The sequence below is a fragment of the Dipodomys merriami genome, unplaced genomic scaffold, assembly GCF_024711535.1.
Source record: "Dipodomys merriami isolate MVZ:Mamm:240054 unplaced genomic scaffold, mDipMer1.0.p SCAF_42, whole genome shotgun sequence".
NCBI classification, from domain to species: domain Eukaryota; kingdom Metazoa; phylum Chordata; class Mammalia; order Rodentia; family Heteromyidae; genus Dipodomys; species Dipodomys merriami.
The window spans coordinates 1,997,811-2,014,995 of record NW_027205826.1 but is presented as its reverse complement, the minus strand read 5'-3'; the positions used below and the strand labels follow the sequence as shown (position 1 = coordinate 2,014,995).

The following is a 17,185-nucleotide window of genomic DNA, read 5'->3' as shown; positions in this document are numbered from 1 at the left end:
CCTTTGGCTGACAAATGTTCTCCGCATCATGCTCACTCCTGGAGTGTCATTTGTATGTGCTGTCACCATTATGGGTTTCTGGTTTAGTCTCCCCAGGGTAGGCACTGTGGTTCCAGGACTCAACTCCAATCTTTTTTCCTTATAACATCTTTCCTCTGATATAAACTGAACCACTTTTTGTTGTCTTCATATTCCCAAATTAATAATGCTCAAGTCTGGCACAGGGGACAGAAGACTCAGTCATATGGAATTACCAGAATAAGAAACAATTACCAAGTACATTCAAGGCCTTTGGGAAGTCCCAATGTTTGGTCAGGGAACAGACAACATACTCATTGAACAAGATGAGTCAAGCACAGCGTCAGGTATGAGGGGCAGGGGCAAATGACAAACCAGTAAACAAGGCAGACCCTCCCCACCCTCAGGGGGAGGCTGAAGACCACTCAGATCCCTTGCTGTAGTCACCTGGCCCAAGGAGGTCAGCTGACTCAAGCAGGAATGCTCTGTCCCAAAGATGTTCACACTTGACAAGTCTACACAGGACAGGCCTGGCTCACTGCATTACATCAACCAAACACTGTTAGCTGGGCGCCTGCACAGCACCCACTGGGATGGCACATAAAATCCCAAGAGTACGCGCTGAGATTCAACAGCAGACATCACGGAGGTTCTTTCCCATTGGGAGGGGGGCTACTTGGAAATGACACTAGAGAACTTCTTAGCTCCCCCAGCTGATTGAGAAGTTCCACATGTTGCACAGGGACTAACGCCAACAGCACATGGGAGCTGAGGTTATCTGAGCAGACGCCAACAGCACATGGGAGCTGAGGTTATCTGAGCAGACGGGGTGAGCGCAGGTGTCTGAGCAGCGGGTCTGTATTTGCTGGCCTTGTGAGTTACAATACAGGACTGCCTGGTATCAGGAGGTTGGCAGGCTCAGCACAACGAACAATATTTGGGGAACTTTTTCTTTCATTTCACTGATTTTCCATATGAGGGTTTTATTTTCCACTCTTTCTTCTACCTGATGACTCATGCTAAGGAATTCAACATTCTCCAACCCAAGGTGATTAAGGAAAGCCTCCCTGTCGCCCTCTTCCCTCCTGGCCAGCAAGGCAACAAAGGGGCCTTTGTGGCACTGGCTTCCCCCATTTGCTGAGATACTGAAGGAATCGGACACAGGCGGTTGCTCTGTGGGCTAGCAGGGGGAAGGAACGTGGCTGGCAGGCTTGCTTTGTTTATCTGTTCCCTAACAATGTTCCCAGTACATCCTGGCTAGTTCTTGGAGTCCTTGTATCGAAGTAGGACAATCTTAACTATTTTACCAACTGTTTTTTTCTTTTCCCAAGAGTAATCACATGCTGTATTAAAGTCAGCCTTGACTGCTTTATTGTTCTGAATAGACAAAAACTAATGGGAGATGAGAAAATATACACCACACACAGTACATTAAACTGCTCAGGACTGCAAACGATAGACAATGCCATGGATACGGGTAATGAAACATGATAATGGCGCAGGACTTACCCCGGCCCAGCCACTCATCATTGGCAGCAAGTTAAGTTGTAAATGGCAAGTGAATGACTAATTTCACATCAATGTGCAAGTGCTTCTACATAGCCAGGAACATGTCCTTCAAAAAAGCACCTTTTAAGCTTCATAATTATTGACTTAAGTTATTCTGCTCAGTACACACATTTTCTTGAGTAGTACTGCACAGCTCAACAATCAGCATAATCATCCTTCATCAAGGATGGTTGTGCTGTGCTCAGACTTAGATCCACTCCCAGCAACCAAAGCCTTGTTAATATTGGAATAGTCAAAGGAAACCTATTACAAGTAAGTTCTGAGTGGTTTCAAGTGTTCCAAACCCATTCTGTACACCATCATCTCACATACATATATATATGTACACACCACACACACACATACATATGCATGCACCCACACATATATGTGATGTGAGGGTGAACTCTCTGAAGGTAATGAGGCTTAATTGAATGTCTAAGCTTTCATCTGTCTAAATCAGTTTTTGATAACATTCTCTCCCTATCAACTAAAGAAAAAAAAACACTAAATTATCTATATTCTTTATTTTATTTTTTTTTGTCGGTCGTGGGGCTTGAACTCTGGGCCTGAGCGTTGTCCCTTAGCTCTTCAGCTCAAGGCGAGCACTCTACCACTTGAGCTACAGCGCCACTTCCGGTTTTCTGGTGGTTTTATTGGAGATAGGAGTCTCACGGTCTCTCCTGCCCGGGCTGGCTTTGAACCTCGATCCTCAGATCTCAGCCTCCTTAGTAGCTAGGATTACAGGCGTGAGCCACCAGCTTATATTCTTTATTGTTTTTATGTGTAGATACTAGGGCTTGAACTAAGGGCTTCATGCTGTTGGTTCAGCTTTTAGGCTCAGTGTTGGTGCTCTACCACTTGGGCCATGCCACCAGTTCTGACATTTTGCTGGAGATAAAAGTCTTGAGATTGGCAGGGTGGGGGGGGAGAGAAAAAGTGGGAGAGGAGAGGAAGTGGTGCTGTGGCTCAAGCGGTAGAACACTCGCCTTGAGCTGAAGAGCACAGGGACAGCGCCCAAGCCCAGAGTTCAAGCCCCATGACCAACCAAAAAAGAAAAAGTGGGAGAAAATAATGTTCAACAAGAAATGTACTCATCACCTTACTTATGTAACTGTAACCCCTCTGACATCACCCTTACAATAAAATAAAAATCTTTAAAAAAAAAAAAAAAAAAGCCAGGTGCCAGTGGCTCATGCCTATAATCCTAGCTACTCGGGAGGATGAGATCTGAGGACTGCAGTTCAAAGCCAGCCCAGGCAGAAAAGTCCGTGAGATTCTTTATGTCCAATTAACCACCAGCAAACTGGAAGTGGCGCTGTGTCCAAGTAGTAGAGCACTCACCTTGAGCTGAAGGATAGCACGCAGGCCCAGAGTTCAAGCCCCATGACCAACAACAACAACAAAGTCTTGAGAATTTGTCTGCCTGAGTAGACTTTAAACCTGGGTCCTCAGATCTCACCCGCCTGAGTTGCTATGACTGCAGATGTTGGCTACCATTGGTATTATTTAAAATTTAAATTCTAAGGCTGGGAAGGTGGTTCGGTGGTAGAGCGCTTGCCTTGCACGCATGAGGCCCTGGGCTTGATTCCTTAACACCACATATGCAGAAAAAGCTGGAAATGGCGCTGTGGCTCAAGTAGTAGAGTGTTAGCTTTGAGCTGAAGAGCTGAGGGACAGTGCCCAGGCCAAGTTCAGGCCCCACGACCAGGGGGGAAAAAAATCTAGTGGGGCACTGGTGGGCTAGCTACTTTAGACAGCTTAAATCTAAGCACTGCAGTTCAAAGCCAGCTCAGTGCAGAAAAGTCCCTGTGACTCTTATCTTCAATAAACTACTCAGAAAAAGCCAGTAGTGGCATTGGCCTTGAGTAAAAGCTCAGGGAAAGAGCATAGGCCCGGGGCATTTAAATTCTATTACTAAGTTTGAACTCAGTATCTCACACTAGCTAAGTAGGAGCTCTACTACTTAAGCCATACCTCCAGCCCTTTTTTGCTTCAGTTATTTTTCAGTAGCTTGATTAGAGGCATGTCTCTTAGTTGGTACTTAAGTGATAATAGCACTAGTTTATTGTGAAGGGCCCCAAATCCTTTTGTTTTTTGAGACAAAGTCTTGTTATATCCTGGGTGGGTCTTTAGCCAACTTAAGCTCCTCCAGCCTCTAAGATTATGGTATGCACCACCACACACAGCCCAATAAACTTCTTTATGGATACACACCCAAACAACACACGCACCCCCACCCCTTCACCATTCTTTTCCTTCTCTTCTTTCATCCCCATCATCCCAGAGACATAAGAACTGGCAGGTTATGCTCTGACACTGCCAAGCTGACCGCCACTGTGCACGGGTGCATGTGTGCACCCTTACAGAGGCTCTGAGCTGCTTCAAGGGCAAAGCCCTCCTCTTGGCTGTTGTTAAGGATTCAGCCCTTTGCAGCCTGAGGGCTGCTCCCAAGACTTCTTCACTTATTTTTTGTTGTTGTTGTTGTTTTTGCAGTCCTGGCTTGAACGCAGGGCCTGGGCACTGTCCCTGAGCTTCTTTTGGCTCAAGGCTAGCACTCTGCCATTTGAGCCGCAGCACCACTTCAAGCTTCTTCTGTTTATATGGTACTGAGGAATCAAACCCAGGGCTTCATGCATGCTAGGCAAACACTCTATTACTGAGCCACATTCCCAGCCCCTTCTTCACTTGTTTTCTAAGGCTGTGAGTACAGTAAAGAAGTGGCTGCAGATGGGATCAGCCCACCTCTCTCCTTGCTTCTTTGTTCTCCCTGGGAGCCACCCAATTGTTCTTCCTCTCTTCCAGCCCACTGTCAGGCTAGACTGCTATAATGAATATTCACCCTGAGAACTCTTGACTACCTTGAGATCTGGAGACCAAAAATTAATTAAAATGTAACTTCTTATTTCAAAAGACGTTAACAACGTGTTGTTCCCACACCAAGGCCAACATCTTGGCTGTTTGGGGTGACCATGAACATAGGGAGGGGGTGACAAAGGGACAGTGTTGAGAGTGTGTGATTGTGCAGGTGTGTGGCTCAGTGGCAGAGCGCTTGCCTGGGTTTCATCCTCAGTGCGTGTGCACACACGCACACACAATCTAGTAAACAAAAATTCAAGGAGGGAGATCTGTTATAGGCCAGAAACTCAGCACTTTTTGAGGTATTATAGATAGCAGTGAACAAACTATCTATAAGCTCGTAGGGTTCATGTGAAGACCTCCAGGATGCTATGGTTACATGTCTATCCATGGGCTAGCCAAAAAGGAAAATCACAATAGAAGTAGAGAAAAGAATTTATGATGGCCTCAGGAAAAAAGCACACTAGAAAAACACTTAACAGTGGCATACATTGGTAAGAAATGTATGCATTATCCTGCCCATGTAATTGTAACCCCTTTCTACAGTATGTTCACAAATAAAATAAAAAAATAAAACAGTGGCATACATTTGCAATGCCAATACTCAGAAAGGAATAGCAGGAGAATCTCAAGTTCAAAGCTAGCCTGGGCTAGATAGGTGGACATCTAGGCACAGTGATACACAGTTGTTGTCCCAGAGACATGGAGAAAAGCACAAGTAGTTAGACTGTAGTTGGGCACTGGTGGCTCATGCCTGTAATCCTAGCTACTCTGAGGCTAATATCTGGAAGATTACAGTTTGAAGCCAATCTGGGTAGGAAAGTCTGTGAGACTTAATTTCCAAAATAACCAACAAAAAGCCAGGCTGGAAGTGCGGCTCAAATGGTAGAGCACCAGCCATGAGCAAGTGCAAGACCCAGACTTCAAACCCTGGTACTGGCAAAAACAAAACCAAAAAAGACCTAAATAAAGGCATCAAAATATGCCCTTCACAGGCACAAAGCCTCAACCCTCCCAATGCTCCTGCAGCCACATCTGAATGGCCACAGCTGGTCAACTCCAGCCATCCATGGCCAGGCTGGGCAGTCCATCTAAAACCACCTGATGCAGGAGATTCTCACGTGCAAGCAACAGATCCAAGGTACCCGCATTTCAGCTGCTCCTGCTCTGGTCCTGCCACCCCAATACACTCACTGGGTCTTTTCCTGGAGAACCAGGTCAAAGCTCATGAGATCAGCACTGATTAGCCACAATGCTTGCACAGACTTTGCTACTTGAGCTTGATTGGACTTAGACCTTGGCGATTGTTGCAAGGCTGGTCCTCTACAGGATAGTGATTTCGGTTCTTTGCCACCCTCTGTAATGGGAGGACTAGCAGTCTGAGACAGCTATGCCAAGAGCCTGGAGCTACATGCCATGCTCCCCCATGCCCTGAGGAGCTGGGGAGAAAAAAGCCAAGGTAGCTTGGCTTCTCACTTCAGCATGAAAGAAAGCACATGGATCTGGAGCAGCACAGCACCTTACTCTATGTCACTAAAGCTGAATATAAGGCTGCAAAGGTACTGGAAAACAACTCAGTTTTTATAAGGCTTTTACAAGGCTCATAAGGTTTTATAAGGCTGGCCAACAAAGGTCTTTTGTTGGGTGCTTTTTTTTTTTTGTGCTAGTACTTGGGCTTGAATTCAGGTTCTGGGCATTGTCTCTTAGCTTTTTCACTCAAGGCTGGAGCTCTACTACTTGAGCCACAGCACCACTTTTGGCTTTTTGGTGGTTAGCTGGAGATCAGAGTCTCATGTATTTTCCTGCTCAGGCTGGCTTTGAACTGCAATCCTAAGATCTCAGCCTCATGAGTAGCTAAGATCACAGGCATGAGCAACCAGTGCCTGGCTGTTAGGTGTTACATGAACAGAAACCGGAAGGACAGAAACATAGCACATGGGTGTCTCAGTGCAGACAAGTCTAGGCAGTGCTGAAGGTTGTAAGGAAACACTCCTCACTCCTGGCTGGGCTACTATAAATTCTATCAGTCTCCAAGCCACCCCGGCACACAATATTTTCTTCACCGATGACCTCTGCAAGGTCTAAGGTTCTGCTAGGTGGCAATGCACGCCCATTCTTTACCCTGAATTCACATTTCCAGATCTACAGGGAAATTCAGCCTGCTCCAAGTTCTTGGCACTCAGTCTAACACCAGTTACGAGGAACAAAGGAAGCCTATCTCCTGCCCCACAGATTCCTAGGGAGTTCCTCAGGACTTCATCTGGCTTTTTGTTTTGGGTTGTATTGGGACTTGAACTCAAAGTTGCTAGGTGGGCAGTCTACCACTTGAGCCACACTCTCTATATCCTTTGTCTTATTATTTTTTTGGATTGGCTCTCATGTTTTTGCTTCAACCAGTATGGAAATATGATCCTCCTACCTAAGCCTCTGGCACCGAAACAATTATACACTTGTGCCACCATGCCCAGATTATTTGGTAAAATGGGGTCTATCTTTTTTGCCTGAGTTGGCCTTGAACCGCAATCTTCCCAATCTGTATTTCCTGAAGAGCTGGGGTTAAGGGTGTGAGCTACCACACTGGGCCCCTTTTTCCTCTCAATTTACAGTGCATGTCAAAATCAATGAGCCAAAGACTTCCAGTCACCAGGAGGTAAACAATATAAAACCAAAATTGCTGGAGAAATAATATATCCAAATGGAGCCAACAGTCAGATGTAGTGTTGCTGCAGATGCTCCAAGTATTTACTGTGCAGGTGCATCTATGAACATTAGAATGCATTGATCCCTGAACACTAGAATACACTGATCCTTGCACCAAACAATTCCTGGGATACAGAAGGTGGGCAGAGTGTTGCACATCCAGGATGCTCACATGCCCAGCCCAGGCAGCCATGAAGTGTGCCAATGTCTACAAGCTTTCCAGCAGGGCCGAGCTGGCAGACACTGCCTGAGTCAGTGCATACAGAAGGATTTTTCCCTTGAGGGGTTTAAAATTTGGAAGATGATCAAATATGACAAATGTAGAGTCTGACAAACAGGAACTCAAAAGACAAGGGCGGAATTTTAGGAAGCATCTAGTTTTATACACATCCAGACGTACAGTTCAAACATCAACCACCCCGCATTGCTGTTCCGGTGAAGGGATCTTGACTTCTATCGTTAAGGCTCGGGGAGTCAGTCAGGGAAATGTAAAGTAGCAGGTGCTCTTACCTGGGTATTGTCTGGATAATGAAAATGTCTTGGCCACGAACGGATTCTTTGATTTCAACTCTTGTTTCTGAAAGATAAACATGTTCTAAAGTTGCTGGTTTCCTTTTCTTTCTAAGAAAAACACTTTAATAAGTAGAAGGCATTTAGAGGAAATAAAGTGAAATATAAACCAATACTTCACTCGATGATATAATATCAAATCTATATATTTGTTTGGGTTCTGAACTCAGGGCCTCAAGTTTGCTAGGCAGGTGTACTTTCAGTTGAGGCATGTCCCCAGTCCTTACCTTTAGTTTGCTTTCAGATAGGACTTTTTGCTTATCCTTAGGCCAGCCTCAGATCTTAATTTTCCTACCTTGGCTGCCCACATGGCTGCATTACAGGTGTGCACCACCGTATCTGGCTCAAACAAATTCTTTAATAGATTTCAGAATGACAAGAACATAATGAAAACACAGTCAAACTAGGGGGAAAGTAAGCCAATAATAATAATAGTAGTAGTAGTAGTGGTAGTAATAAACTGGTACTAGTGGCTCATGCCTGTAATCTTAGCTACTCAGGAGGCTGAGATCTGAGGATTGTGGTTTGATGCCAGATCTCTCAATTAGCCACCAGAAAACCAGAAGTGATGCTGTGGCTCAAAGTGGTAGAGCACCAGCCCTGAGCAAAAGAGCTCAAGAACAACAGCACCAGGGCCTGAGTTCAAGCCCTAGTATCAGCACCAGGAAATAAATAAATAGAAGTATGACCAGGTGCTGGTGGCTAATACCTGTAATCCTAGTTACCCAGGAGTATAAGATCTGAGGATTGCAGTTCAAAGCCAGCCCAAGTAGAAAATCTATGAGCCTCTTACCTCCAAATGAACATACATATACACAGATACAAAAAAAGTTTACAGTGGAGCTGTGGCTCAAGTGGTAGAGTGCTAGCCTTGGCAAAATAGCTCAATGACAGCACCCAGGCCTTAGTTCATGCTCTAGTATTGGCACGCCAGTACATACATACATACATACACACACACACTAATAATAATAATAAATAAAAACTTAAAGAACAAAAAAATCTGGGCGCTGGTGGCTCATGACTATAATCCAAGCTACTCAGGAGACTGAGATGTAAGAATCACAGTTCAAAGTCAGCCTAGGCAGGAAAGTCCATGGGACTCTCACCTCCAATTAACCACCAGAAAACCAGAAGTGGTACTGTGGTTTAAGTGGTACAGTGCTCGCCTTGGGCTGAAGAGCTCAGGGACAGTGCCCAGGCCCAGAGCTCAAGACCCATGACCAACCAATATATATATTTACTTATTTATTTACATTTATATTTATATACAGGACCTGAACATACCTCGATAATGGTGCATTGCACTCAAATAGGGGAAAATGGGAGACTTTGGGGGCAAGGTATGCCCAAAACATCACTGTCTTAGCAATTCTTATTCTCAAGCTTTGTGAAAATATAGCTTAAAAAGGAAAAGGGAAGCATAAAATTGGCACCTACACTCCCGCTTTGCAAAAAACAATTAGATTATTCTGTACTAATTTGCAATGAACAGGAGTAAGTATGTAAGGCAATTTAAGGTCTATGGCCCACTAAGAGGTTTATGATTTAGCATCTCTGAGACATCAGCCACCAGCTAAGTGCTTCAGGTACCATCACTTATCATTAATGTCACCATCTAATTTTCACACTGTACAGGGGAAGGCAAAAATGAGCTACCTACTTTACCTAGTGTGAAAATCTATAATGTAAGATACTTGAAAAAAAGTTAAAGATGGAAAGAATTTAAAGAGTACTTTCATTTTATTTTTTGCCGGTCCTGGAGCTTGAATTTAGGGTCTAGACACTACTTGAGCCTCTCTGAGCTCAAGGCTAGCCTTCTACCACTTGAGCCATAGTGCCACTTCCTGCTTTCTCTGTTTATAAGGTACTGAGGAGTTGAACCCAGGGCTTCATGCATGCTAGGAAAGGACTCTACCACTAAGCCACATTCCCAGTCCTAAAGAGCACTTTTATTTGTGTGGTACTGAGGTTTGAATTCAGGGCCTTGTGCTTTTATAAAGACAGGGACTTTTCCACGTGAGCCCTACCTCCAGACTATTTTGCTTTCATTATTATTTTTGTCAGTCGTAGGCCTTGGAACTCAGGTGTGGGTGCTTTCCCTGAGCTTTTGTGCACAACGCTAGCACTGTACCACTTTGAACCACAGCTTGACTTCCAGTTTTCTGGTAGTTAATTGGAGATGAGTCTCATGGAGTTTCCTGCCTGGGCTGGCTTTGAGCAGAGATCTTCAGCTCTCAGCTTCCTGAGTAGCTACGATTAAAGGCACTAATCAAGAGATTTTTTTTTTTTTTTTCTGCCTAGGCTGGCCTTGGAGATTCTCTCAATCTCTGTCTTGCTCTTTTTTTTTTTGGGGTCCAGTCGTGGGACCTGAACTCTGGGCCTGAGCGCTGTCCCTCAGCTCTTCAGCTCAAGGCTAGCGCTCTACCACTTGAGCCACAGCGCCACTTCCGGCTTTTTTCTTTTTTCTTATGTGGTGCTGAGGAATCGAACCCAGGGCCTCAGGCATGCAAGGCAAGCTGAGCCACCTTCCCAGCCCCCTCAATCTCTGTCTCTTAAGCATAGCTAAGTTTACCGGCATTAAATCATCATGCTTGGCAAAAGGATTTTTTAATGTCATTAAGTATTCCTAGAATATACTGCTCTTGACGTCACTGATGAAAGAAATATTTATCAGCTAGGCTGGTTCACCAGGCAAGCTGAATAAGCAGTTTAGAAAAGAAATGTTTAAGAAAAACCTTGACTTACCTCCATTGGTCTCTTGGTATACAACAGACTTCCCCAATTCAGCACCAAGGCGCCTAATAAGAAAACACAGGCAATTAGGAATTCTCTTTTTTGTGCTAGTCCTAGAGCTTAAATTCAGGGCCTAGGCACTCACTATTCCTGAGCTTTTTTACTCAAGGATTGTGCTCTACCACTTTAGCCACACAGCCCTACTCATAGCTTTCTTTGATGATTAACTGGAAGTAAGAGTCTCGTGGAGCCGGGCGCTGGTGGCTCACGCCTGTAATCCTAGCTACTCAGGGGGCTGAGATCTGAGGATCATGGTTCAGAGCCAGCCCAGGCAGGAAAGACCGTGAGACTCCTCTCTCTAATAAACCACCAGAAAACCGGAAGGGGCGCTGTGGCTCAAGTGGCAGAGCGCTTGCCTTGAACTGAAGAGCTGAGGGACAGCGCCCAGGCCCAGAGTTCAAGCCCCACGACTGACAAAAAAAAAAAAGTCTCATGGTCTTTCCTGCACAGGCTAGCTTTAAGCCCAATGCCCAAATCTCAGCGTCCTGAGTAGCTAGGATTACAGGCATGGGCCACCAATGCCTGGTACTGGGAATTCTTTAAAAGAAATTTTCCAGTTCATAGACTTTAACAAAAAGACTCAAGTAACTACAGTCTACTCTTTCCCAAACAGCTTAGAACATCTAATTAGAAACTAAAATCCCACCGTCCTTCCATAAGCAGCACACCATTTTATAAGTTTTACTGGAAAGAGTTTCCGACCTCTATTTTTCTCTTCTAGCCTTTTTTTTCTTTTTTGGTACTATGGATTGATTGAGCCAGGACTTTGTCCATACAAAGGAAGCATTCCAGGACTGAGCCACATCATTAACCCTAGTTCAATTTTTGCAAAGATACATTATCATCTTTTATAAACATAGAACTTTTTTTTTTTTTTTTTTTGCCACTCATGGGGCCTGAACTCTGGGCCTGGGCGCTGTCCCTCAGCTCTTCAGCTCAAGGCTAGCGCTCTACCACTTGAGCCACAGCTCCACTTCTGGCTTTTTCTGCTTATGTGGTGCTGAGGAATGGAACCCAGGGCCTCATGCATGCAAGGCAAGCACTCTACCACTGAGCCACCTTCCCAGCCCTGCATAGAACAATTTTTAAACAGAGTATCATTCTCAAACTTACTGGACTGTATATGTTAAAAAGCTATTAAAACGGTACATTTATATGCTATGGATATTCCTCTCTAAAAACTCACTCTCTTCACCCCACAAAATAAATTGTGAGGGAGATAAGAGTTAATGAGGAACGAGAAGTGAACTGCTGCTGGGTATACAGGATTCTGATAGTTGTAACACACAAATCCTGGGGATGCAATGCACCTCAGGCATGGATTAGAGTGAAGACTGACAGCTGGGAATGTGGCTTAGTGGTAGAGTGCTTGCCTGGCATGCATGAAGCCCTGGGTTCAATTCCTTAGTACCAAAGAAAAAGCTGAAAGTGGTTCAAGTGGTAGAATACTAACCTTGAGTAAACGAAGCTCAAGGATAGTGCCCAGAACCTGAGTTCAAGCCCCAGGACTGGCAAAAAATAAATTAATGAAAATCTTTACCTCAAGAGTCATCAACTTTAAAGATTTTCTAAGCTTCAGTAAGTTCTCAAACCCTTTATCTAACAAAAGATTAGGAGGGACTGAGGTGGGAGAATGTGATTCACTTTGTAAGTTTAGTCCCTAGCAACTCAAGACAGGAAACAGATAAGAGAAGTATTACAAATATTTATTGTTTAAAGTAACTTAAAAGCCTTTCAGGTACTGGGCAAAGAAAACAAAACAAAAAGGCATAACTCCGCCCTACAACTTTCCCTTGGCAACTTTCCCCAGTGCAGTAAACTTAACCTAATATAAATAAACATAAATTGCACAGTCAAAAATCAGGATTTTAGTTGGCCCCAAGAAGACAAATATTCAAAAGTTAGAAATAGAAACTTGGTAGTAGATTGCAAAATAAGTTTTTAAAAACACTTTTCCCCACGAAAGAGCCTGGGTTTTTAACTCAGGGGCTGGGCGCTGTCTGAGCTTCCCTTTTAGCTTTTTTTCTGTAATTTATCCGAGATGAGGCTCACAGACTTTCCTGCCCAGGCTGGCTTTGAACTGTGATCCTCAGATCTCAGCCTCCTGAGTAGCTAGGATTATAACTGAAGAGAAAAAAAAACAAAAGAGTGGGTGGCGAAGTGACAAAAGTTTCTCATCTTTTACATTTCCACCTAGGATTTAAATTATGCTGCACAATTATTATCAACCCCAAGTTTTCACAAATAAAAATCTAGTGTAAATTGCATAAAATGGGAAAACTCTCTCTCTCTGTGCATGTGTGTGCCATAGTGAGATTTGAACTCGGGGGCCTCATGCTCTTCCTTAGTTTTTCCCACTCAAGGCTGGTGCTCTTACCACTTGGACCATATCTCCACTTTTTTTTTTTTTTAATCTTTTAGCTTTGTTCCTGGTTAAGGAGAGATAAAGAGTTTCTCAGATTTGTCTGCTGGGGCTAGCTTTTGAACTGGGCTTCCAATAGTGATCCTTAAATCTCAGCCTACAACGGAGCCAGACTACCAGTACCTAGGTGAAAACAACATTCACTACACTTTACTAACAAGTGTATTTGGAAATGGGCCTGTAACACTGTTCTTTTATACTAGGATTCTGGGTTTTTCCGCAAAAGAGCCAAGTGTGAAGCAGGTTAGCAGGCAGGTGTCATCACAGGCGGCTAGGGGCTCCTGCTGGCCTAGGTTTTAGCTCTCCCCAAATACCCCGGGCCCAACAGAGGGAATCACCCCCACTTCACAAGTGGAAGTTCAGAGATCCACGTCTCTCTGCCCAGTGTCACGCAGTTGGTAAGTGGCAAGTCTGGGAAGGCGTCTCAAGCGCTTGCTGAGGTAGGGTGCGGGGCAGGGAGGCAGGGCGAGCGGCGGGGGGGGGGGGGGGGGGGGGAGGGGAGTCTGATCAAGATACACTGTATGCATATATGGCCATGTCAAAAGAGGACCTCCTGGTGTAACTAACTGCGGCCGGAGAAAAGTGAGGGTCCAACCAACAGCCCAGAAAAGGTAGTCTGCGCTTGCAATGACTGATCCAACCCACCGCTGGACCAAGTACGGGGACCTGGCCAGGCAACAACCACTTTTCTCCGCCCCCCCCCTCCCCACCTCGTTCCGACCACGACTCGGGGGCTGGAGTCGCTTCCTTCCCAACACACCCCCTTTACCAGCCCTCGGTCACAGCTACCTCCGCCGGGCGGTCGGATGCTGAGGGCGACCCTCGCCGCGGGGCGGGGGCCCGGGGGCGGGCCTGGCCTGACGAAAGCTCCGCGGGGCGGCTCGGGAGGACCGAGGGGGTCTGCCCGGGTGAGACACGCCGCGACCCCGCCCCCTCTCCCCGCCGCAGGGGCGGAGGTGGCCCGGCCCGGGGCGGCGCGGCGAGGGGCCCGGGACGACCCCGGCGGGGCCCGCGGTGGACGCGGCGCCCTCCCCCGCTTACTCGGTGATGCGCTTGGCCAGCTCGGTGCAGGCGGCCGTGGAGTTGGCCGAGAAGACTCGGTAGCCGGCGCGGGCGGCGTTCATGGCCGGCGAGGCGGCGGGCCGGGCTCGCGGGGCGCGGGAGGCCGAGCGCGCGGACAGCGGGGGCAGCAGCAGCAGCTTCCTGGGCATCGTCCGGCCCGAGGCGCGGTTACGGACGCCCCGCGCGGGGCTGGGTCCGGACGCCGCTCCACCCGAGGCGGCGGCGGCGGCGGCGAGCCGGGCGAACGCTGAGGAAACCCGGGGCGGGGAAGCGGGTCGAGAGCGCGGCGCTGCCCGACACCACCGAGCAACGCGCCGAGCCCGCGCCACTCTCCGGCCGCGCCTCAGACACCCGAGTGCGGCCCTCCAGGCCACGCCCCCTCCGGGAAGCCGAGAGGCGGCGGCTAGAGCGGCCGCACGGACGTCATCTTAGGTGAGGGCAGAGAGGTGGGCCACGCTGCGAGGCCTGCTCTTGAGACGGACGTACTACGAATTCGCTCGGCCGTCAGCTTCTGCGGCTCCCCCGGGAGCTACCTCGCTTTCACGGTTAAGGGGGGCGCATCCCGGCTTAGTAGCGGTGGCCGCCGTTTGCAACTTTTTCTTGCCAGGATCCAAAATGTCAGCCTGCGTGGACGAGGACGCTCCAGCTCCGCGCCTCTATGGTTATAGTTCGCGCATGCGCCCCAGAGACGCGTGCCCGGGGTCGGGATTGATTTGAAAAAATGGAGGGCGGGGCTGGTTCCCGCCCGGGTCCTGCGGCGCGGCGGCGCTGCCGAGCTCTCCGGCCCGGTGGTCCCGAGCCTGAAGGCTTTCCTAGACTCCCCTTCTTCCATCTGCATTTAAGGCAAGGGTCCCCCGACCTGGCGCCCGCCTTTGCTCTCTCGGTTCTCTCCACCACAGCGGCCTCCGCCTCCCCTTCCAGCTCTGCCCAGAGACGCAGCCAGGCCCCACCCGGGCACCGCAGCCCCCGGAAGCCTCCCTGCCCGCCGCGGATGCTGGGGCTGGTGTTGACTTTCTCGTACACCGGTCCCCCTCGGATAGGCCAATGGATGTAAGCCTGAGACTCTCGGTCCCAAGCTCCTGGTGGGGTCGGAGGTTGAGTCCGGTGGTCTGGTAGGCCGCTGGCTGTCTCAGGGTTGCTCAGGTCGGGGTCCTGGGCCTTGACACCTGGCCAGTGGTCCGCTCCTTCCTGGATACTTCCGAAGAGACTGGTGCAGGACAAAGACACAGGAACAAAATGAAGGAGTCTAGGAGACCTAGGCTTCATCTTGCTCCTGGGCCCAGCGAAAGCATTTTTAAGCACCCTTCCCCTTCCCCCTTTCCCTCCAGATCTCAGCCTCCGGAGTAGCTAGGATTACAGGCGTGAGCCACCTGGGCCCAGCCATGTTGCTTAATGTGACGGTTTCATGAAACGCCAGCCCGTGGTGGACACTGTGGAACATCTGCTCCAAGTACCCGGGTGGTTCTCAAAGCAAAAAGCTACGGGACAGTGCAGAGCTTCGGGAGGATTCTGACAGTACAGCAGCCCCCGATGTAGCCTGGAAGGCAGTAGGCGCTCAGTGTGTGCTTTGGATCCGCGAGGATCCCACATGTTAGCCCTAGGACGCATGCCTCATCCCCTAGAAGACAAGCGCACTCACTCTCCAGCCAGAAGCCAGGGTAGTCTGGGTGCAAGAGTCAGCTTACTATTGGCCGACTTTGGTCTGTGGCAGATGCCCGGTGGAGATTGGGGTGAGGCAGGAGGAAGCCCAGTGTTTCCTGGTTTGCTCTGACCTGGAAAATGTCACCAGTATTAGATGTCCAGCTCTTAGTGGACAGCTCAAGGCTTCTAGCACATATCCTGTGGCTCTTGCCGCGGGCTCTGGTGATGCACTTGATCCTTCTTGCCTGGAGCCTGGGCTGGAAGCAATTTCCTGTTGTAACTCATAGGAAGTGGCCTCATGGCCCCGTTTGGTTTCTCAGCCTCTTCATCATTGGCCATCCATTTCCCCCTGTGCCAAACCCCCAGATGATTTTTCTCTTTTCCTTGATGGATCCAAAAGGATAACTTCCCTCTCTTGTCTGCCCCTCTTTCTTCGTTTCATGGGAATGAAATAATTTGCAAAGGATAAACAGCAGTGGCCGAAAGACTTAACACACAGGGTTTAGAGAGTCCTTCAGGCCCAGCAGGTAGACAGGTTCTGTTCTGTCTCAAGTCAGCCAGAGATCCAGGTATGTGGAAAGCGCTGCCAGCCTCAGCTCTTCAGCTCAAGGCTAGCACTCTACCACTTGAGCCACAGTGCCACTTCCGGCTTTTTTCTTTTTGCTTATGTGGTGCTGAGGAATCAAACCCAGGGCCTCATCCATGCAAGGCAAGCGCTCTACCGCTGAGCCACACCTTCCCAGCCCTGGAAATTCTCTTCATTTAGGTGATTCAACCCGGGGAGAAAGGAGACCAGTTGGTCCCTACCACAGTGCCCCCTACTGGACCTTGAGCTGCTTGAGGAGTAGCTGCTATGGAATTCCATCACTAGGTCCTTGTCCCCTAGTAGGGGGTGGGGGGGAGGGAGGGAGGAAGGGTAATAGTAAGTGCTCAGTAAATGCTTGTTGAGAAAAGAGACTGTCAGCAGGGGCTCGAATTCCCAACATCAAAATGGGCTTTGGTACATTACAGACCATAGTCTGGTATGGCCAATGATCATTGCTGTAGGCCTGTGGTTTGTGTTCTCCTGGAAGTCACAAGTCTGTTGAAACTCCTCCTCCAATTGATGGCTTAAGGAGGTCACTGGGGCTAGGATAGAATTAGTGCCTTGCATGAAGAGATGCCCATGTCTTCTTTCTCTTTGCCACACGTGAATACAGTAAGAAGGCAGCTGACTGCATCCTGGAAGAGACACCCCTCCTCCCCCATAGAGCACTGCCACACTGGCTCCCCGATCTGGGTCTTCTGGTGTCAAGAACTGTGAAATTCCTGTTGTTTAAGTCACACAGGCTGTGTTTTGCCACAGAGTAAGGCAGTTCCACCGAGGCTGGTTCAGGTGTCACGGCTCTGCATCTGGTGGGACCAGCAAACCTGGCCAGCGCCTGGTTTCTCATTTCTCTGTCTCATTAGTGGCTCATACTCAAACTGCTTTGCCATAACTGCCGTGTGGTTCTCCACACTGGGATCTGCTTTCTGGCAGGCCGCAGGCCCCCTGAGGAAAACAGGGAGACTCAATCAATTATGAACACT

At 48.1% G+C, this 17,185-nt stretch overlaps 1 protein-coding gene across 1 annotated transcript in view; it reads right to left on the bottom strand.

Annotated features, from left to right (window-relative positions):
* The window catches only part of Prpsap1 (phosphoribosyl pyrophosphate synthetase associated protein 1), a 30,510-nt gene extending 16,199 nt beyond the window's left edge, over positions 1–14,311 (bottom strand). Inside the window, exons 1-3 of the mRNA XM_069992943.1 lie at positions 13,955–14,311; positions 10,444–10,496; positions 7,636–7,702 (exon numbers count right to left, since the gene is read on the bottom strand). Coding sequence (XP_069849044.1) covers positions 7,636–7,702; positions 10,444–10,496; positions 13,955–14,124 — 290 coding nt within the window. The 5' untranslated portion in view covers positions 14,125–14,311. The remainder of the gene's footprint in view (positions 1–7,635; positions 7,703–10,443; positions 10,497–13,954) is intronic.
* Positions 14,312–17,185: the final 2,874 nt, after the last annotated feature.